Genomic DNA, 23,079 nt, shown 5'->3' with positions numbered 1-23,079 from the left:
AAAAACAACAGAGCAATGAAGTCTTTTTCCCTTCATATCAGTTTTCCTTCTTAAATAGCTCCTGCTGGCTCAGAGTGACAACCAGTGAACACACAGCAAATGGAGCAGTAAAGACCGAGCACTACAGTTCCAACCCATGATCACACAGCAGCAAGCAACAAGTTGCCGGGTTTTGACAAAATATTATAATGATTAAACTGACAGGTTCACACGTTCTTGTGATAAATCAGCCATAAACCCAATTTGGTAAATTGCAAATCTGATGATTAAGTGAGTGAAATTCAGATATCCAAATTGCATTGCAATTTGTTAGAGGTATCAGTTGGACATCTAGCACACGACACAAATGCAACAGTGACTTTCACACCTTCCCTCCCTAGCTGGGCCAAGTTTAAATCCCTCCCATTTAGCCAAATGCTATGCTGATTTCAGGTATGAACATTGCCCAGAGGAAGAAACATTAAAAAAGAGAAATAAAAAATGTCTATAAGACAAATAGCTCTTGGTCTGGGGTCAGGAACCCTCGAGGGTCATTAAATAAGAAGATAAATAAAGGGTAATGACTGCTATTATGATTTATTATATATCACTGTTGTTTTTATACATTTTCTTTCTTGTGCATTGAAGAAAACCATTTCCTGTCTCTTGGCCACCTGATCAGATGAAGCCACTTGAAAGTGAACCATGGTACTTTAGCTGCTTTGGATAAGCAGCTTGCAACAGAGAGTGGTAAGTAAGATTATAAGAGGTAATGAGCCAAAAAGGATGAGAGAAAGGATGTATAGTGGATGAGAAACCTGGACTCGCAGAGGATCTCTTCTTCTCACAGGCATTTGGAGTAAAGTTTCACAGACGTGCAAAACACACAGTGTGTTGTTTACCGACCTCATTGTGCATGATTTCTGGGTGATGAGGTTCAAAACAAGTTACTGCTTGACTGCCAAGTGGAGCTGTTAAAATAGGGATTTGCCAAGTGTACCCACAAATCTGTTAAAAGCATTAGTTTATAATCAAGGATAAATGTTAGTTTAATTCATATAATCGGCTATTAGCTTCTTTTTAAATGACTATTTTACCTTTATATCGTTAAATGTTTCCTTTTAGTGAATATATGACATTATTAAAATTCAACTTTGCAGCAGGTTGCAGTTGGCACTTAGTGGCAGCTTTCAGCTTTTAACTTGTTCTCTGAAAGGACACAGAAACAAACTGCATAGATACATGCAATAGTTTGAATGTATCTAACAAAAGGGATACAAATACATAATGCGGTAATATGAGGATGTTATAAGCTACATGCTGTATTGTGCAGAATTTAAAGCTCTTGTTCTGTGCTTGCTGAGACTAGACATAAGTTCAATTACTGCTGCTGTGATCTTACTGGCTTACTGTATATAAGCATTAAGGTTTACATTTTCCTTAGATGACAGTATGTGTATGCAGTGATTATTTCTATACGATTAAAGTGAGGGTATTGGCAAAATAAATAAATAAAGTTAGTAAATTTACCTTCAGTTTAGGTCTAGTGAGCTACATAGTATGCAGTCTGTTAACCTGTACATGCAGTATGTGATTGTAATGTGCTATGTAGTGTACTGTAATTATATAATTTTCTACTCCATATTTGCTAAATTATCATTTACTGTAAGTCTTTCCAACTATAATGATCAGATTTCCCCATGGGATCATTAATGTCCCATCATCTCTAATCCAGTTTAATTCTGACAAGGAACATCAATTGCTTGGGGAGTTATGTACATTTATTATTTATATGCCACTGTGTATACCCCATAAGAATTGGGTGCAATTGTTAAATGTTAATAATTAACACACTCTGCTTTGAATCTGCTTGTAGTACACAACGGTTAGGGTTCACCCTGGGACTAGAGTTGGGTAAAATGGTAAGAGAAAAGTTCACGAAATAAACTTTCAGTTACGTTCTTGAAATTGTCTAATTTTTACTTGGCGTTATTAGATGTGGAAAATCGGATCTGATCTGGCAGCTACAGTAGACGGAGTAATATAAGAAATGAAATGAAGCTGCACAAACACTATTTGACCTTGGTCTGATCTGAATACCCCACACCCATAACTTCACTTCCTCTCTATCCTGTCTGCTTGCTTTTTACTAATGTTTAACAGTTTCTCAGTTTCAGTTGCCCTGCTGTTTCTTTGGCCCCTCAGTCTCCACAGCTCTTGCTCAGCTTTGTTCTATGTCCTCCCCTCACCCCTTTCACATCGGGTACCAGCATTTGCTGTCCTGTGTCTCTGCTCCTCTGCTGTTTCCCCAGACTTTCCTTGCACCTTTGATGTCAGGACCACAGCTTAAGCCTGAGCTAATCTGCTGTGGGGCTTCCTGAGCCATAACCAGGCCAAGAGTTGGAATCAAGAACATGGCACAGGGGCAAAAGTAAAAAGAAACAAGGAATGAATTAAGTGACTGAGGGACGCTTCAAAATACTCATCTACAAGTCCCTTTAAGTGTGTTGTATTTAGAATTTATTTTGAAAAACATGTTTCCACTACATTTTTGCTCTTTTCAGTGATTAATCATTGGAAATGAATTGAAAATGTCTTGAAATTGCCTAGCGAAAGATAGATCACTGTTAGTGGTAAACCTTTTCGTTTCAAGATGAATGACATTTCAAAATAAAATGATTTACAGATATTTATATATTTATATATTATATGGTAGACAAAGAGGACAGTATCCAAAAAACCTGAGAGAGCACTAAGGTGGTATGTATAGTGGAAGGCACAATTTATACAGTTTTTAGAAGCATTAATGAACAGATAAATATAATAGAAACGCCAATTAAGGATTCCTTGAGAAAGATTGTGCTATGAGGGGATGCGCCATTATGAAGGATGGAGAAAAGCTAAAAAAAACAAGATGAGAACAGTATATGCTGTAATGAACTGGAAAGGAACTAGAGGAGGGAAAGTCTGAACATATGTGTCAGCGAGCTGTAGTGTTAGCTTTGGTGTAGTCTCGAGCCGACCCTGCAATTCTCTACCCATGACTTCCACACCAAGAGAAGAAAAAGGCAAAATAATCCCCCAGCAATACCATTTACGTGCTTTGCTCTGAGGGTGCTATTTATAGCACACTAAATGGGTAAATATGCCTTTCCTTCACCTCCGATACAGAACAAAAAAATACCCTTCAAAGTTAAAGCTCTACTAAAAGGATCAAGTGTGTAAGCAAAGGCACCTCAAACAAAAAGGGGGAAAGAGAAAAAATAAAAAGAATACAGCCGTCTGAGTCAAAGGTTATCCAGAAACATTTTCTTCAAATAAAATACAATTTTTTCTGATTTATCAGATAAGACACATTTAAGTTCAGACCTCATTTCAATTTACACTGCAAAGAGACTTCATAACCATATGAAGGGATCAAAAAGTTTATTTTCATAGGTCACTGCCCTGCAGCTAATTGCACTGACACTATCGGGGCTGATTATGAACACAATGGATGTAAAGCAAGAGCCCCAACACCCCTTTAATGCTGACCCAGTAATTTCCCAACAGCACCCTTTTTTTTTTCTTAAACCACAAAAATCAGCCAATAATATTTCACGGCAATATCCTTGTCCTACATGCAATACATTATGGATCTGTTGCAGCTAATTAGCCCATATCATCATTAAGGTTTGCTTATTACACAGTGAATCTTTTCATATACAACTGTATTCAGAAACTATGCTAGACTCAAAGCTAAAGATAAGAAATGAAAAATTTCAACTTGAGAAAAGCAGCGCTGAACTGTGAAATATGAGAGTGCATAGATGCTGGTCAGTTTTACTTTCACAAATATCCTCCCTTGTTACTCACACATTCACATTAAATCTCAAATAATTTCTAGAGAAGAGGCTTCAAATGTTTACATGAGGAGAAACAGAGAAAGAGCAATGTGTTGACAGGCCTCTAGGTCAAACATCTGACCCCAAACTGCAGGTCAAACATACAATACATGCTACCAACCTGCACTCGTGCGAACCAATAGATCAAACAAAGCACTCCATTATGCAGTATCCTAGACCCAGGGCACGTCAGCTAGAGTAATTAACATGACCGAGCAGTGTGAACAAACAGGAAGGGGAAACGTCTCTACAGGTCATAGTTATGAGGCAGGCCTGCAGACACGACTACTCTGCCTTCTCTACCATGCTGACCAAGTGGACAATCTAATGTCTGCTTCTGTTTATTTATGCATATGCAAAAGACAACAACAACTCTGCATGTTTATACATGTATTTTTGTGCTGAGCTACAATATAGCCCCCAAAGCTGGCCCTCTGTCAAAGGCACAGCTTCATCCCCGATCCATTTCATCCATGCAAACAGCGCTCTAATTAGCCATGCTAAGACAAATCACACTGTTTTTTCCTGGTTCACTGGCCACAGCACCTTCCGTAATCCTCCGTTATCACACAGTTGGGGAGGATAGTGAAGCTAATAACACCTTCATATTAGCAACATTGATCTGCAAGCGATAGAGCCAGGCAGCCCGAGCTGTTAATTCTGTCTGGATGAGCCCCAGACCAGACTAATCTCTATTTTAATTATTTTTTCTCTTCGCCCCCGCCTGCCCCTCTTGTCAATGTTCTCTAATCAGGCCATCTAATTAAAAAACAGGAAGGGTTGCAAGCAGGCAGCCGCAATGTATCAGAAGGGTGCAATGTCGGTAGTATACGAGGTGCACATGTTAGTAGAGGGGTAATGCTGATAGCCTGTGCTACAAATTACGCTAGAATGAACTGCTTGTTTGGTGGATATGTGTGTGTGTGTGTATGTGTCCACTCTTTCATTTCAGCATTTAAATTCCAAACCCCAGCAACTCTTTGACATCAATAGTAGAATAACCTTAGCAACTATAGATGACTACAATTACAAGACAACCGATGATTTGTTAAAAGTGCACTTTTTTTTCCTGTCTCTGTCTTTACTTCTCTCTCATTCTGTCAGTGGGGAAAGTGGGATTAAGAAATATTGCAGTGCTGAGGGATCGATATGCTGCTGTCACCTCTCTGGCACTTTCCAAAAATCTCTACCAAGCAAAGACCCACTTACAGAGGGGGCCTAATGGATCACATAACCACTATATGAACTCTTCTAGTCTATAGTATACTGTATAGTACTATACTTTAACTTTGAATTAACACCTGAAAAAGCAACAATTTTGTAAGCAATGAGTGTAATTGTTGAAAACAAAAGAAATAAACAGACTCTAAACCTCTCTCACTAAGCCACAAAACTCCTGTGCAGAAACTCATAATGGAAGAACTGCCAATAATGTAATAGAAAATGCAATAAAAATCATAATTTAATAACTTTTTACCTATAATGTATCAAGCTATTGCATTTTGCAGTTTTTCATGAAAATTTAATAAATTGACAAATTTGTCTATATTATTTTGTGGAATCCAAGATATTAGATATTACTAAGATATTAGCTTGTATGCTATAATATGTATAATAAATTGTGCTCATAAGTTATTACTTTGTCTGCACAGGATTTAAAAAAAAAAAAAAGAATCTTTCAAGAAATATAACATACATAGTTATTAACATTTTTAATTTTGGCAACTGTACAAAAACATCAAGACACTGAATTCCCCTCTATAGGTTTCACCGTGCACCTAAGGCTGTCTACGGTAAGGGACAACATCGCCTGTCTCCCCTTTGGCTCCCCTTGTTTATTGATGCAGTTAAGAAGAGTTTTTATAGAGTCATGCTGCTATGCGGCCTGTAATTGCCGGTCAAGGCACGTTCACCACAGTTCATAAAGGTTGCTCTGTAAATATATTCAGGTTGGCCTAGCGTCACCTCACACAAAAAAAAGACAACCTCTGTCTGATGAATGGGAGGAGGAGGGGTATCTCACCACTCTTCACATACACAAACACATTCAATGTAGCACTAGATGAAAAGCAAATACATACTGATTTTACAGACGCACACATACACACTCACAACCTGTCCTGCTGTTCCAAAGGAGATTAAGATATATTACACTCCAAACCAGCAAGCACGTCCTTGCTTTATTTCACCTTACAGGTTCCCTCCGTCTCTTTTGTTCCGTCTTCTCTTCTTTCATTACTAGCCACAAATGTGACCTTAAAATTCAGGGATATTTTATGAATGACCATGAATTTCAAGGTGTAGAAGAGGACCCCCATAGGGTGAGTGATGTGTCCTCAGAAGGTGAGAATGATTGAACCGTCTACAATATATATACCTAGGATTGCAGAATGACTCAGCCGTTAAGACTTAAGGCACATGTTTGACATCTGACTCAAGTTCAGGCTATACGTCACTGCAAATAAGTTGCTGTGCAAACAGCAAATCGCCCCACTAGTATCAGCACGATGGTGCTTGATTTAACAAACAAGCTGATCTGCATTGGAAAGAAGGGGAACTATCTGACTCCCTTGGCTGGTGGTGTCACGTTAAATTACTTGTCGAGGCGGCTACTTTTTCAAAGCAGAGGCTACGTATGTGGTGTGTTTGTGCCCTTTGTTGTTATATTTGCAGGTTGTTCTGTGAAAAAAGGGAGGCTAGAGACAGAGAATAGGGATGTGTTGTGGTTGAGCAGTGACCCAGATCAGACAGTGACATCTCCTTCCACTCAGGGGATGCTCAGGGACAAGATGTTCTGCTGTTACTGCAGTATGGCCACATTGCAAACAAAGATCCACGTTTACAGTCATTATATCTTGTATTTGTTAATCTACCTTGTTTTTATCATAACAAGAAGCAGTGTTGTGTTGAAATAACCACCTAAATAAATCTAAGAATTAATTAAATAATCATTATTGCTTGTCATGTCAAAATGTCTCTGTTTTGGAAATGTTTTATCAAATCATTTTTTTTCCTTTTCCATTGCTGTCTGCTTTGCAGATGTGAAAGGTTTTAATCCATGTCTTAGTAGCTAGTAAAACAATTAAGGTGAAGAAGCAGGTTCTAAGGCAGGGCCATGCCGTATTAGACTGTGACTCCAGGTTAACACAATAAGAGCTAACTGCTGCCCCTTTTCAGTTGAACAGGTTTATTCTACCACGGGACTTAAAGTCAGAGTTTCAGACTCAATACTGGACTACTTTCAAGGACCTGTTGGACCTTTTTTCCAGTGCAGGAGAACCTCGTCAAGTGCATGTGTGTCCATGCACACACACACACACACACACACACACACACACACACACACACACACACACACCATTACACAATCAGATGTAATGCAGTGACTCTGCATTAGAGAGCTGCATGCACTTGTCCTCATTGCCCTGCTTGTACAATCTAATTGCTGTACCCAGTGTCCTCTACAACAGACCACTGAGTGCACTGTGCTTTTGGCCAATTGATTTCACATGTTCCTTTCCTTCTAAGCCTCTCCTCCCAGCCCTCCGTTTTCCTATTGCTGTATCTTGGCTAATTACTGTGATTGATTAATCGACTGGTGTGACGTCCCTCATGGTCATGTGAAGCTTAGTGTGTCGCCCCAGCCACGCTCTCAAAGAAAGAGTGAGGGAGGTCAAAGTAAAGGCACAAAAATCTGGCAGAAAACAGTCATGGTGACCAAGCAAGGCACTCAAAAAAATGACCATACAGCCACTATTCTCTTCTGATCACACCATAACCAAAAAAGCCTCCGAAGCACATTACCTTCTTTAGGTTTGCAGCACTTGACCCAGGAAGTGGATTAAAGCATCAAAGTGAGCTTTTGGATGAAGCATCAGTGAAAGCTGCAGAAGAAACGTGATTGTACAACAACTGTTTTCACAAAAGTGACAAATGATGAAACATGCAAGGAACAAGAGATTAACTGTGGTTTTGACTACGTTGATCCTTGGACTAACAGTTCCACAACTCATCTGTTAACATAATTAATCAAATAATATAACTTAGAGGACAGACGACACTGTTAAGTAAAGAGGATAAACGGACCTCATGCTCTGATGTGCTAAAGGGCAGGATTAAGCGTTTGGGGGATTATAGATCAAGAGAAAAACAGTGAAGACATTGGATAAGAGGATTATTCAAAAATATATTTTCTAATTGTCATAAATTCACTGCAGTAAAGCTACTGAGATATGGACATTACTTACTTACTACAAGTTGTCAATTTTTGCATAAGCGAAGCATTGCATCTCAGAAAAGCCTCCAGTCCATTTGCAGGCCCGGGGCGCCTGTATGATAACTTCAAGTATGTCTCTGTGTACATATCATAAGCCATCAGTGCATCTGTGGGACTGTTAAAAGCGACAGATTGGATCCCAGTGGTGCAGTGCTTAGTAAACACAACTAAAGAGACACCCAGTCAGTGCACAGTGATCTGGCCCATTACCGCCGACCTCTGTGTGTTCTCTGGTCTCAGTGGGATGGAGGGTGAGGTAATACATGGCTAGACATGCTTACACAGGCACATTGCTTTTCAGGCTGCTTGCCTTAGGGGAGCGGGTTTATAGGTTAGACAAAATTTTGCCTAGTAAATTGCTGCACCTGCTGTTTCTTAACATAATGCAGATGATCAATGACAATTAATGATTGATAATCATCAATAATAGAATGCCTCCCCTCATTTGCTGTGGTGTAATTGAAACAGTATAACTGAAATAGGCCTCACTTTGAGAAAAACACACAAACAAGCCTTGAAGGTTGATGAAATACATGGGTAAGGTTTGGTCCATTTTTTGCTAACCTTGCTCTCTGCTCTCCAAATCCCTTTTCCTCTCCAGCTCTTAGCCTGAACAATGTGACAGAGTGAGTAACAAAGTGTTGAGTGCTGGGGTTAGCCAGCAAGGCACCAGGTGTTGGAGATAATGTTCCGCTGGAGCATTTCTTGGCGGGTGGCGCGAAGTTCATCGTGACTGCAGTTTTGATCGATGTCACACTGCAGATTGACTCCTCAACCAAGTGCTGTTGTTAATAAATCCTGACTCAGACAAACACACTTTGAGGGGCCATGGTGAAGAGACTAGCAACGACAGCTATTGATCCACTGGTTGAGCACAGGCCAATAAGCCAAACTATGGTTTTGGATGTATAAAGCTGACATCGCAGGAAAAAGCGGTGACAGAATGAAGAAAGAAAACATTCAACAAGACACCATAGCTGACATTTTGAACAATCGGGCAAATTAAAATCGGTAGACCTGGTTTTACAGATGGTTTCCAGAACAGCATCTAATATTCAGATGAATCATGCAGAGATTCTTTCCTTAGGTAAACCCATTATTTATTCCATCATAAATGCAGTATTTACAAACAGTATAACTGTCCAGCAGAATATCAAACATACTGTACTAGTAATACCACCATACAATAATCACTGAACCTACAGATTTGATGGAATATCACATAATGAATCACTGCCTTCTATATTGGTGGAAAAATAAAAATACAAAAATAATATTAACTTTAGGGTATAACATATAAACATCTGCAAAAGTGCAGACTGTCCATTGTGTTTGATCGATTGATTGATAAAATAAATAAATAAATAAAGAATTATGGGGTCTACAAAATTCATCTTTTATGGAACTGACGCAGAACTGCACTAACTCAGGTTCTGCTGCAGGTCTGGAATCTGCAGCCTCTGTGCAGCGCTGTGAACAGTGAGAGGTTAAGTGGTAAAGAGTCTGTGGAGATAGACAGAGAAAGGAAGAATGTGTAAGACAGAGAGAAACAGACAGGGATCTATATGCAGCTAGATAAGAGTATGTGATTGATGTGGCTGGTATATATAACCCCTCTCACAGCACGATCTGGGGGCTCTTTTTTTTTTTGTTGTTGTCTTTGACATGACGATCCTTGACGTGCATCAGGGCTTCATTACCATCCCTCACATCAGCTGTGAAACATTTCCATCTCAACCCAAGTTTACCTGCGCATGAGCTTTCTCCATTGTTAAGTTTAGAGAAGTGTAGTTGTGGGCTTTTAGATATGCACAACATCCCTATTGCAACAGTCATGCAATGTTAGGGGAATACACGAGTCAAAAGTTATCGGTGTTTGTGAATGTACATATCAAAAGCGAATCTTCTTACATGCACCCCAAGAATACCTTGGGCTGCATCTCAAACTCGGGAATCTGGAAAACTTTACCGAATTCATTGCACGCAATTTGTTACCCATAGTTTACTTTTGTTTTGGATGATTTGTATGTGGGTTTTATGATGAGAGCGCCACTTACAGTAAATGAGTACAGAATGTATCACGATAGACTATAGACTTAATTAGACAATCAGACCAAACTATCCACTCAGATGCTTTATGACACCCGCATAGCGGGGAGAGAGAGAGAGAGACTGACTCAGAAAGATAGAGAAAGGCAGCGGGAAGGAGAGAATCGCCAGTCAGACCCTCCTCAACGTGACCAGACTAGTGATGTTGCAGTGAATTACCGGTAAAGCTCCAAAGCGAAACGCTTCCTTTACTCCACCAGTCTGTGTTGTGAGAAACAGGCCACAGCAGACGAAAAGGAGGAAAAATGTATTCAGTGTTCAGACTGGGAGTATACGTCCACTCAACTATAACATAGTATCCATTAAAAACAAAGCTATGCAACGTACCCAGGCATACGCTGCCAATACTCTATATTCATATGCTGAAAATAACTGCCTTAGTGCCCGAACATACATTAAATTATGTTTTCAATCAGGGGACTTTGGGGATCACAGGTGGGAAACTACCTATTCTTGTGCCATCAGGGAAAAAAATGGTCAGAGGATATGTTGTACAATCACTCAATCTGACTGTTTTATTACAGGAATTACTTAAAAGGAAAGTGCATGACTGGCAGCCGATAGCTTTCTGTGGCATCGTGCTGGGAGAGAGAACGAGAAGAGTGTGTTACCCCCATGGTGAACACCAGTTGGCATGCACACAAACACATTTACAGTACTTACAAGTGTAAATATACACACTGTCACGGTTGTATGTATATGCACACATGCACACTAATCTGGAAATGGAACATCTAAGGTAAATTATTACTGAATTTGAGCTGCAGTAAAACCAAACTTAAATCTCATGAGCCCAACATGAAAAAACTTTACCAATCTCTTTGAAAACACAAAAACTAAAGTTGAGGGGTTTATCTCCACAAAACTCCCGTTGTGGACTTAAAAAGCTGTTCCGCAGACTATTCACTCACTCTCAGGACAATCACTCAATCTGACTGTTTTATTACAGGAATTATGACTGGCTGTGGCATCCCATGGTGAACACCAGTTGGCATGTCACGGTTGTATGTATATGCACACATGCACACTAATCTGGAAATGGAACATCTAAGGTAAATTATTACTGAATTTGAGCTGCAGTAAAACCAAACTTAAATCTCATGAGCCCAACATGAAAAAACTTTACCAATCTCTTTGAAAACACAAAAACTAAAGTTGAGGGGTTTATCTCCACAAAAATGATACATACTCATATTGCCGTAACTCCCGTTGGAAGCTAAAGAAAACAGCCCCTGGACTTAAAAAGCTGTTCCGCAGACTATTCACTCACTCTCAGGTGAGTCTACCTAACAGCCAATCAATATATAGTGGTGTGTAGTCAGCTCCAACAACTCTTTATCTCTCTCTGTCTCACTCTCAAACACACACAGATGTGTTCCTTCCACAAGTTGGGACAAGTTGACACATTTAACCCTGCAGAGATAATCTATATGTTTGCTAAATGTCAGTGTCTCAAGTCCATAGGGTTAAAAGAGAGAGGAGAAAGGATGGGATGCTACTTATAGGGATAAAACTCAGTGGGCTCTCAGATCTCCAAACAGGAAGAAATAAGTTGCATTTATCCTGGGAGCTTTGTGTCAGCATGGATTCATGGAAAAAAATAAAGAAGAAAAGAACACCCTCATGGGAAATAAGAGTTTGCAAAAGTTACCATAATGAAAAATGAAGACACAAGATTTGTTTTGGAACACTTTCTGTAAAATGCTGCAATCACTGATCTGTGATGCGGTAATTTTTTAAACAGAATGCCCTTTTTTTTGTTGTTGTTGTTGTTTTTGAACCAAGGGAGTAATGCCAATATTCAGAGCGCTTTCAACTCCAGGTTCAGACACTTTATACTCTCTATTTACAGTATCCAAGGTGCTGCGGGAGTTGCTTTCAACATCTCAAGGGAGCACTGCTGGTAGATGAAAATGTATTATGGTGTTTTGCAAAACAATTGAGCACCAAAGAAAATTACAAGTAAAAGGGCTGTGAGTTCCACTTAGTAGCAAGCAGGCAAATGAGCATCTGGCAATTGGTGAGTGTCAGGCATTATTTACATTGCCTCAAAGTGGATGGTGATGGGGAAGAAAATCAATGTGGATGCAAACAGTGTAATGGCAGAATAATGCATTCCCCTGGGCAAGCAACAGTGAAGAAGTCCTGTCAGGGTAATGCTGAGTGGAGGTGGAATTCAGAATTCACCCATCCCACTGCCACATTCAATCCGCACGCACATCTCAGCTCCTGAAGTCAGACTTCAAGGCTGTTTTTTTCTGCCGCCCTTTCAGAATGCTAACTCTGCAGGGCCTCCAATCAAATCACTGGATGGTATGGTAAACAAGAATGTAAGTGAGCAAGATCAGATTCACATATCCAAAGGGCTGAGGTTCGTGATGGTGACTGTTGGTGTTTATTCTGATTCAGTCGCTTCCTTTTAAAGCACAGACACAGACACATAGGCACAACAAGAGTACGCAGAGCATGCAAACTTGACCTGATTTCATCTGAGCTGTTATGGATCGATCGGGGAAGCATGACTTTGACCCTGACCCTTGGCCTCCCTTCTCCTACTGGACCACTCAGTCATGACCACCTGTCTGTCACGTGTCAATCCATGCTGCTAGAACTCCCCACCGATTTAATTAAGTAACGAGTGGGATGGCGGGATGCCGACTCTATACACACTCAGTAGCTGTGGAATTATAGCACATTAACGCTTGCGTTCTTGCCGTTTGGTCAAGCCGCAAGGATATATCAGTTCCTGTCTTCTAACTTCAGATAAGAGATGATCATTAAAGCGATGAAAGAAGATAAGAATAAAGAAGAAGAAAACAAGAAGCCAGGTATAGGTTACATGCCTTTTCTTACGGAAAGTAATGTAATACTTCCCTGTACAATCAGCTTAATAAGAAATGATTTGATCCTAAGTTGAATTGTATACCCAAATTCACAGTTTATAGCAAACCTGAGCTGGAGCAGCACTTTAAACTTAACCATAACTTATCCCTTCACAAACCAGTGTGATTAAATCCCAGACCAGTCCAATTATATGGTGAGAGAATGAAAGAGAGCACAATCTTCAAGCCCCACAGAGAGGAGGGCTCACTGAGCCATTCACTGAGAGGACGTGTGCTTCAGGTCAGCACCATCGTAGTGCTCTACCTGACCTCTCTAATTAGCCACCAGCTGGAAAGTCATAATCCCTCCACCCATCTACCTAGTTCCCCACTTTCACGTCCTCCAAAGTTCCTGCCCTCCTCTTCACTTCTCTCCTCTGGTGTCTGCACATTCCTACCGTTTGACCCTCTCACCCCCTTTTGTCTATCCTTACTGTTCTCTGCTCATTCTAAAATTATAGATACGCAGCTACTCTGATGCCTTAGAGATAAAGTTATTGTGTTGAAAATAGGCTGGTGAGTTTTTATGTTTTTGGACAAGACAGCCAACACTTTTGAAGTCAACACTATGTGGGTAAAACCCAAGCCAGCTTGACTAGAAAAAAAAAACAATTGAGGAAAGCCAGCATGTCTGCACCGTGTCCTCTGTCCCCTGTGCTGCCTTTTCCTTGCAATGTGCATGATAAACTGTGACTTGCACTCTGCATCACCTGCCAATAGCCCTTCTCCTTTTCTTCCTAGTCATTTTTTTCCCCACTCTTTTCCCTTGCTCTTCAAGACAGTGCAGCCATGCTGCAGGTGCACCACCATAGGCGCCCCTGGCAACAATCACCAGAAAGATGACAGATTCAGTAGAGATTTGGGCGCTCCACACGACAACAGAGAGCAAATCAAAGTCTGGGACAAGAAGATGAAGATATCGTAAAATGTGCAAAAGAAGCATAGTCAGACTGCCGTCTGTGGGAGTCTGGGAAGCGATCAACTCTCAACTGTCCAAGCAGGGATTCAAAGATACTTTATTATCAGACTAAAAGGCACAATTCTCAGTTTCAAGACCCCTCAGAGTCAATCAAGTTCTTCTCGGGAAGTGTTATTGCTTTACGACTGAATGAACGAGTGAAACTGACAAGTTTCTGGGGGCCATCTCACTTTAAGATGACTCCTCATATATTCTTTCTGAACCGGTTTGCTTTATCAACAGTCCTCTATCCCTCTGTCTTTTTTGTCTGTATGTCTGTGTATTTCAAGTGTTTAATAGCTCAGCCTGTATTACCCCTTGTCCCTTCCAGCCAACTGCCTGGGGCTGTAACTTCAAAGTCTCCTCTCTCTTCTCTTGTTTATCCAAACTGCCAATCTCCTACAAGTTTCTGAATCTGAACCTGCATTTTTACATTTCATTCAAGACAAAGAAAGTGCACTGGGTTTCCGTGGTGCATAACAGGTGTATCAATCCATCTGTATTCAACCAATGTTTTTTTTTTTTTTCATGCTAATATTAGTCTTGTGTGGTGAGTGAGTGAAGGAGAAACAATGTGGCAGAAAGAGTGTGAAAGAGTACACCTGTTTAGGCAAGTTCTTTGAGTGCCAGTGCAAATATACCAAAATGTAGCTGAAATTGGGAATACTGATCTGCACATGTCCATTTGTGCCCATATGGGCTCTTCTGTGTGTGTGTGTGTGTGTGTGTGTGTGTGTGTGTGTGTGTGTGTGTGTGTGTGTGAGTACGTCTGAGTGTGGCTATAACGACGCTATACGGCTGGCGGTGGTAATCGAGCTCACTAATTACTTCCTGAGCTGAGAGAGTTGTCAGAGAGAGGAGGAGCTGCCACAGATGGTGAGAGACCCACACTGACGCCAGGATATCCTACCTCTTCATCATTAGAGCTGAGCATGTGTGTTTGTGAGAGACTGGGTAATTGAGAGAATGAGTGAATGACCAAGATTGAGTGTTCAAATTACACCTTAAAACCACAAACAACATGATACACCCTGATGGGGAAAAAGCTATGAACTGTATATCAAATAAGCGCCTGATTTTCATTTTGAAGACACTACCAGTTGCATTCTAGATTTGATAACCCTGATGTTTGAATTGATGCTTGTTCCTCTGCTATTCCCCAGAGACAATTCAGACAGCTATGGTTCTACTGGTATCCAACACCCATCCACTTCAAACGATACTCCAACCAGCTCATTCCTTCATCTGAAAAAGTGCCCGTGGGCAGGTGGAGCACCAGTGGACTCCCCTTCCCTTCCTACCCCTAGCTCGCTCACTATCTAGACAACATGCTGCAGACTGACTACTCACCATTGTGAAGAGCCCTCCGTGCCGCTGACCTCCAGCAGGTCATAGTCATCCTCCAGCTGAAAGTCAGAGAAAACTAGAGCAATGGTGTCTCCTGGCTCGGCCAGCACAGTCCAGGTGCAGTCAGCGTTGTTGTTGTACTCAGCGGGGTAATTGGGAGTGGTGATCACCCCACTCTGGCCTCGCAGTGTGCCGCCACACCCATCATCCGCTGCAGGGAGCACAGAAGAGAGGAGGGATTAGTAGAAGAGAGAAATATAAACAAATATAGTCATAGACTTGTGGTCCAGAGATAGTTGAAAAAATGTACAAACGAATGGAAACAGTAGGAGAGCGAGGCTATTAAGGGGCTAATAAACAAAAACTGCAGCTAAAAGTTACTTTTGGCCCATGAAGTAGTCATACTAAAATCTGAGTTGGCCATTGTACGCTAATTCAAAGATAGCACTGATTATATGAACACACGTTCTGCAACAACTGTTTTGGAGAAACGTGATAAAAACTATTCATGTACTCAAACACTCGCCTGTCAAGCTCTTTGGAGCTGTCGGTTTTAGGACCACATACAGTTTTTCCACTGACAGCATTTTTTAGACTGTCTTTCGGACTCCTTCTTACACTCATCCTTGTGCTGTTGTTTGGTTCACTTTGCATGTTAGGAACATATTTCAAGCAAGAAACACAGAACACAAGCCATCAGGAAACTCCATTTAGACTGAGTGCATGGAGTGCACAACCTTAGAGACTAGCTAACTCCAGTACACACTAAACAGCTTTAGCTAGACAATTGTTACAAATGACCAATAATACAATGCAGTCTTAAAGTAACAAGCTCATTCTGTAACACAAGAGCCCCTAATTGAAAGAGACCTTCTGATGGTGTAAAATATAAAATATCATAATATTATATCATTTTACAGAATTTTCCAAAACACATTACCTAAATGTATAAAATGTCAAAAAGAATAAACTATTTGGAGGGATTCCAATTAAGCTACATCTCATCAAGCCTTTTAGATATTACTGTTAGGACAGAGATGTTCATGACTAATAATACTGATGAAACAGACATAATGATGCAGCAAGTCCTCCAAACTGTCACCGCTTAACTTAATGGAAACTTTGTGGGTGAAGTTTTTGCAGGAAACTTGTGTGCTTTTTAGCTTTTTTCCAAAAAATTCTATACATGTATTATTTATTTGTTTTTTTCTGGCCACAAATGATCTTTTCGCCATGCGCCAAAGGGCAGATTTTCAAATTCAGTAGCATGAAAATGTGCAATGAGTTACAGCATATTGTTCCTTTGTCTGAAATTTTCGCCATAGGCCAGAGAGACAGCAGTCATAGGATCTCAAGATGCCCTACAGTGTTTTTTTACAGTCAGCAGGGAGCAGGATAGGATGCGTGATGCAACCAAATGCAACGTTGGGGGAAGTGATTAATTCAGATTTGTGTTAATCAAAGCAACTTTTCCCTCCTCAAGATTGCTTTAAGGAGACGATTAAATAATAAAGCATGCATTTAATGTCTTGCCATGATAATTCTCCTGCCCAGCTTCTGATATGTTCATTACAGCTTTCCACAACTCAGTGTCATGCATTATCTGGACTGGAATTCCTGTGTGGAATTTGTGTAAATACAAACTTGCTCACTAAGGTATGTACTGGCAAACAGAGGGGACCCATTAAAATAAGTTTTGAATGATACTTCCACACTATTAATGTTTGTGAATTTGTGTGTGTCTGTATGTGTGTGTCAGTGTTGGGTCGGTGTGGGACTCATTAGTGGGTGGCCTGCTAGCTGTGTGGGGTGTTTCAAAGAGGGGAGGAGAACCTCAGAGGCGCCAGGCCCTGTCTATCATCCATCCTACCTGTCACCATGGCAACCCCCCCGAGGGAGGGCAAGGGAGTGTACGGACGAGCGGAAACCTGTGAGGTGTGAACTTGAATAGGAGGGAAACCACGACAGAAGGGCCAGAAGGAGGGGGATGAAGAGGATGACAGGTGACAAGCGAGGATGGGCGAGAGAAAAGTGCAGGGGGAGGGTTGACAATGAAGAGAGAGAGAGATGGCGAGAGGGGTGACAGGTGATTGTTGCAGTGGGAGTGACAGGAAGTAGAAGCCAGACAGAAGAAAGGATGAGGAAGTGCATTGATATTCTACACAAGACATTTTCTTCACACTTGAAGGGAAGTATCTGACTCTCTCCTAACTCTCCCCTTCACCTTGACTCTCTCCTTTGTTCTCTGCATTTTGTGGCAGCTGCTGGCCAATGCGAGCGCTCTACCACAAAGGTACACTAAAACTGGTAATACCATGGACCATATGAAAACTAAAAAACTAAAAACTGTTTAACTCATCAATATGTGGACACTTGGTGTAGAAATGTGTTCAATCTTTCCCTCAGTCAATTGTAGATGTCAGGATGCTTTCCAGGATGTCTTGGTTTTCCACAAAGTGCCGCTTTGACTTCTCCCAAAGGTATGGGCAAGTTTGAGTAATGTTTGCAAGCTATAAAAACATTTGTGTTTAATATGCATCGAAAAATGCATGTTTTTATACACCAAACATGCACACAACAAAAGCTAGAAAACTATATTTGGAATATAAAATGACAACTAAATGTGACACGATACAAAACAACACCGTGCTTTTGTAATAGGTAGAATAAAGCATGTGTACACACCAAAAATAAAGTTATGTTTGTGTGTATGTGTGACGTTGGAGGTATATGCAATGATACTTAGAACTTGTCAGCAGTAAACCTTTTCTTTCTCTGAAGGCGCAGAGAAAAGAGTGATGGTGTTGCATAAAACAAATGCTAAATCACTTAGTGTATTCATACAACAAGTTTTGTAGGTTTTGAGATTATAGGTAAGAGAACAAATTGAAGAGCGTTACACAGGAAATGTAAAACATTATCTGTGCCATCAGTATCAATGGCTACTTATTATCTATGGCCTGACAGTGCTGGCACGCTTGCCCTCTCCTGAGTCCAGAATAGTGACTGTGCCAAAATGTTCTCCCCCTGTCCGTAAGTACAGCGCGAGCACTGCTCTTTCACATATGGGCAGGCTCTATAATTGGAGTGACATTAACAATACACTTATGCATTATGAAGGAGCACTCAGGTGTAACCATTGATTTTTATGTGGCACTGGGAGACCTCAATTAATCACAGGGAAAATTGCTGTTTTCTAAAACTTGTTGGCATGTAATTTCTGCTGAAAAGGTGGCATAATCACATCCTCCAGTGCTTGAACAAATTCTCTTTTCCAGGAAGAAACCTAGCTGGGCAAAGTTGAGGAGAACAAAAGAGCTGAGTTTGGGTCTGAACAGGAAGTTGTCAAGGGGGTGTGGAGAAACGATGGAAGGAAAGGACATGTACAGTGCATGAAAGCTTCTTCCGTGAAATGTCAAAAATTGCTAGGAAAAGACTACGAAAGCACACGTAACAATTTCACATTTAGATGTAGAGTACAGGCATGTGAATGTGTCAGCATGTGATTGGGTGGGTGCGGACTGTGCTGGCGCATGGTGCGCAGCCATGTGTGCTCCTGTGTGGGCTTGTGTGGGCTTCCTGACTCCCAGCCTGGTTACAGATGGCACAGTGTCTCAGCGCTCTGCTCAGCAGGCACACTGACACAAACCATTGGCCACATGGACACACAGGCACACACAAACACAATGACACACACAATCGCAAAGGGACATACACAGACATGCAAACTCGCATGTGCATGGCATGTGCAGGCGTTTCAATTATTTAAGAATTCACTATTATACAAAGCAAAATCCTGTAAAATTGTAAACACATTTGCCTACAGTGAACTATTTTCAAGAACTGTGTCATGTTAGGTCAGACAACACACACTGGCAGGTGTCGCTGCCGCAGGGGTGCTTGCTAACAGTGAGGGAAGGACAACTGGCACAAGCGCCTTACTGGGAGCTAACACATGAGGGCCTGTCATGGTAAATAAGATATCAGTATAACCACAGAAAACCTTGTCAAGTTGTGTGAAAGCATGTGTAAATATATGTGAGTGTGTGTGGGCTGGAGGATGGGTTTTATCATTCGGTGAATAAAAGACAACGTAAACAAGGTTGACTGATCTTCATTTCAAAAGCAAAGTCAGTGTTGTCATCTACAATATAAATTTTGATGGTTTTCAGAGGTAATGGATAAAATATCATGTTCACTTTCATCTTTCAGTCGTGCACGTGACATTTTTAAATGACAGAAAGATGGCTTGTGTTCATGCTCTTTAGGGCACTTGGTCCGATTATTCCGCTGTATTACCCAGACTAGTCATTTTAAAATCTACCTTTATAGTTGTTGGTAAAATAAACTCTGATTTCATCATTTCCATTTTCGTTATATATCTTTTCAAATATTTATCAAAGAAAATTTGAGGCATATCTCTGAGCTAGTTGTCAACTCTGGGGTCATAAAACTTACCTACAAAGCTACTTATATTAGATGCAATTAAAATGTTTACTTGTGGACCAAGGATTTCAAGATTAAGCCTAAAGACCTGTTATGATAGACAGTTGTCCACTGTCCCTCCTACGTACCTCTGCAGTAGGGGAGGGGGAAATCCCAGGCAGCAGTACCAGCTGAAGTGGCAAGGCAGGACAGGGTGGTGTGACCCTCCAACACGTAGCCGGGGCTGCAGCTGTAGCGGATTTTGTCCCCTATGTTGAATGTGGACCCCTGCTGGTGGCCATTGAGTAGTTGTCCAGGATTACCACAAGTGTAGCTGGGCAGAGCTGGAGAGAGAGGGAAGGGAAGGGAAGGGACAGTTAATGAGGCGGTTTGTGGTCTGTGGCACTGCATCATGTTTATCCTGACAAGAGCCATAAAGAGAGGGAAAAGTACAGAAGAGTCTGGTCACACATAACCCCCCCCCACACACACACACAACACAACACAACACAACAACACACACACACACACACAACACAACACAACACAACACAACACACACAGAGCCATCTGCTCACATCAATATAGCTGACCCAAGCAACGACTTATTTGAAAAATACACAAACAAATACTACATTATACATTATATACCCATTGAAATACAATTACTTTTTCCCTTTTTTCTCCATAAAGTGCTTCCGAAAAAACCATTGTAGTTACTCGATCACTCGTGGATGCCATGATGACCATCATTGCTTGGCCAGACATGTACTTGCACGCAAGTAAGTGAGCTCAGTACTGACAGAACCTTGTCTAATTGTGTGTTATTATGCAAATCAAGTTCAGAGGAAGTTCAGGCAATCTCTCGTTCCTGAACCTCTTGCTTGAGTTGTTTTATTCCAGTGAAAGACAGCCAATTGTAGCCTTTGTTCTCCTTAATGACATGCAGTAGTAGAACTAACCCTAAAGACCACTGGCTAAAATACTACAGTATATAGGTTTATAGTGGGAGGTTTTGTTCTTGCTGCATCTCAAACAATACATCCTCAGAGTATGAATAAAATTGCCATGACCAAACATGAATTACACATGCAAAAACACACTCGTGCACCCTGTCTTCCAGCTCACAGTCCCAGTCACACAATCCCACACAGTGAGGGAGCTGGCCAGCGCATGTGCTGGACTTTGGATGAAACGCAGTGTCTCCACAGGGGCTGGGCTGAACTACAGAGAGGACAGAATGGCTCCTATACAGCAACACAGCTTAATGGCACCATCACACTCAATGTACACCAGCTCCTAGCCTATCAACTGTCTCAGGTTTCATAATGTATTACAAAAGACTTTAACATTTCAAAGGAAATCAACTTATTCTGCCTGCAGAGCAAAAATGTTTATCTTAACAAGAACAAGCCCCATCATTCTGGAATATAAATGATTTTTTTCATTTGTATTAAGACAAATAATGTTAAGCGAGAATAAGTAAGGCTCAGCACAAGACTAAATGACATGTTAAGATGCTTGGTATTTTCTTTTCCTAGAGGAAATACAATGCACTTGTCTTTTTTACTTTTTATTTTCATGTTGTATTTATATTAGTACTACTAGTATTACTATTTAGATTTAATTTAAAGCCTAAAAAACAAACTCTTTTGTTTTCATCTCTTCTTCTTTCTAGCCCAGTTAGCTAAATCTTCCTTACAGCAAGGTCTAACAAGTATGGATCAGTCATTTCACCCAACAGTGCATTCCAGAGCTTTAGCTGTGGAATTAACTGGCTGGTAAATAAAAAGACTCCTAACAGTTTGTGTCTAGTGCACCCATCAGGCAACAAACATAACCTCTAAGTGCTTGGTTTCAAATATGTGTGAGTACTCCTAACAAAGGTGGGGTTGGCGAGAGGTTCAAAAATGACATAGATCAAAACAAAAGCAATGCTGTCTCACCAATACATGTCAGTCCCCATATTGGGGATGGCATCCTTGATTGACAGACTATAGAATTAATTAGAACTTTGTAAGTAAGAGTTTTACTAAATTTTCAACCAAAAAATCTGCATTTATTCGTTTCTTTCCTTTATATGAATTTTTGATTCAAAATGGTTCTATTCTCAGCGGCTAACATAATCCCAACCCAGCATGTTCCACAGGGATTTTTAACCAATTACATTTTTAACAACAGCAAGACTAAAAATATACTAGCACAAAATAGCTTCAATTCAGAAATTCAGTGTCAGCGTTGTTGGCCAACAGCAAACCTATCAGCCAAATCCTTGTTGTCACCCATAACATTCCCCCGGTTTTCTAAAAAGGCTCTTGAAGGCTAAAATCAGCAGTGACTCACTTAGGGCAGAGGACTGCAGCTGCATGTTGCACTTCTAGCTACATCCCAATCAGTGATTTCACAGCAGGTGTTTTCCATCATCTGGTGAAGGCAGAACACCTGCTCAGACATCAAGGATTCTGCCCTAGATGACTCAGTGCTGATTTACCTTTTAAAGTACCTGGTTAGTACTTGGGTGCTCTCCCTCTGGTCTAATCCAGTGCTCTGATGACAGACTGACTTGTCACTTTCCGGCTCTGCTGCGCCATAGCCTTTAATTTGACCAATCAAGGCCACCTTATTAGAGCTTCCCGTCCGTCACTACCAAATTAGCATATACAGTACACAAGTACTGAATAGTATAATGGTCACCCGGACCTAGGTTTCAGTGCTGCAGCATGGCCACAGTGGGCCCTGGTGGAATGCAGGTAGTTGCTTCAGCCCTGCAGTTGTGACTATGTAAGGCTGGATCAGCATTCTGTTGCTCTTGTGTCTGAAAAGTTTGAGTCTGAGCAATATTCTAGAGATGGAGGGTGGGGAGAGTAAGTTTGGATGACATTCTCAGAGCCAGACATTTTAACCTGTCAAACACATTTCTAACTAACAACATTAACGCTGGATGCATTCCACTGAGATGTGCCAGTGCCAGGGCCCTGATATTATACATGCTGTCTTACTGGCATGGATTACTGGCACACCTAAATTGAACGGAGCCATTATTAATATTATTAGTTACACATGAGCCTTTCCCACTATGACAAGTCAAAATGTCTGCCTTGAGAAGGTCTATTTTAGGGTAGAAAATAAAAAACTAAGATGATGGCAGATGTGTGAGAAAAAGGGTGGTGTAAGCAAGGCTGTGAGAATGGCAAGGAAAAAAGTGCGTGAGAGAAACAG

General features: G+C 40.9%; 1 protein-coding gene across 3 annotated transcripts in view; it reads right to left on the bottom strand.

Annotated features, from left to right (window-relative positions):
• Positions 1 to 22,281, bottom strand: part of csmd2 (CUB and Sushi multiple domains 2) — a 162,977-nt gene extending 140,696 nt beyond the window's left edge. For all 3 annotated transcript variants that reach the window (XM_040121563.1, XM_040121564.1, XM_040121565.1), the window contains exons 1-3: positions 22,204 to 22,281; positions 20,010 to 20,204; positions 15,439 to 15,646 (exon numbers count right to left, since the gene is read on the bottom strand). In XM_040121563.1, the coding sequence (XP_039977497.1) occupies positions 15,439 to 15,646; positions 20,010 to 20,204; positions 22,204 to 22,228 (428 nt within the window). In that variant the 5' untranslated portion in view covers positions 22,229 to 22,281. The remainder of the gene's footprint in view (positions 1 to 15,438; positions 15,647 to 20,009; positions 20,205 to 22,203) is intronic.
• Between the last annotated feature and the right edge of the window lie 798 nt (positions 22,282 to 23,079).

The sequence above is a fragment of the Xiphias gladius genome, chromosome 24 (assembly GCF_016859285.1).
Source record: "Xiphias gladius isolate SHS-SW01 ecotype Sanya breed wild chromosome 24, ASM1685928v1, whole genome shotgun sequence".
NCBI classification, from domain to species: Eukaryota; Metazoa; Chordata; class Actinopteri; order Istiophoriformes; family Xiphiidae; genus Xiphias; species Xiphias gladius.
Note: the sequence above shows the minus strand (reverse complement) of the source record. Positions and strands in the feature narration are given on the sequence as shown.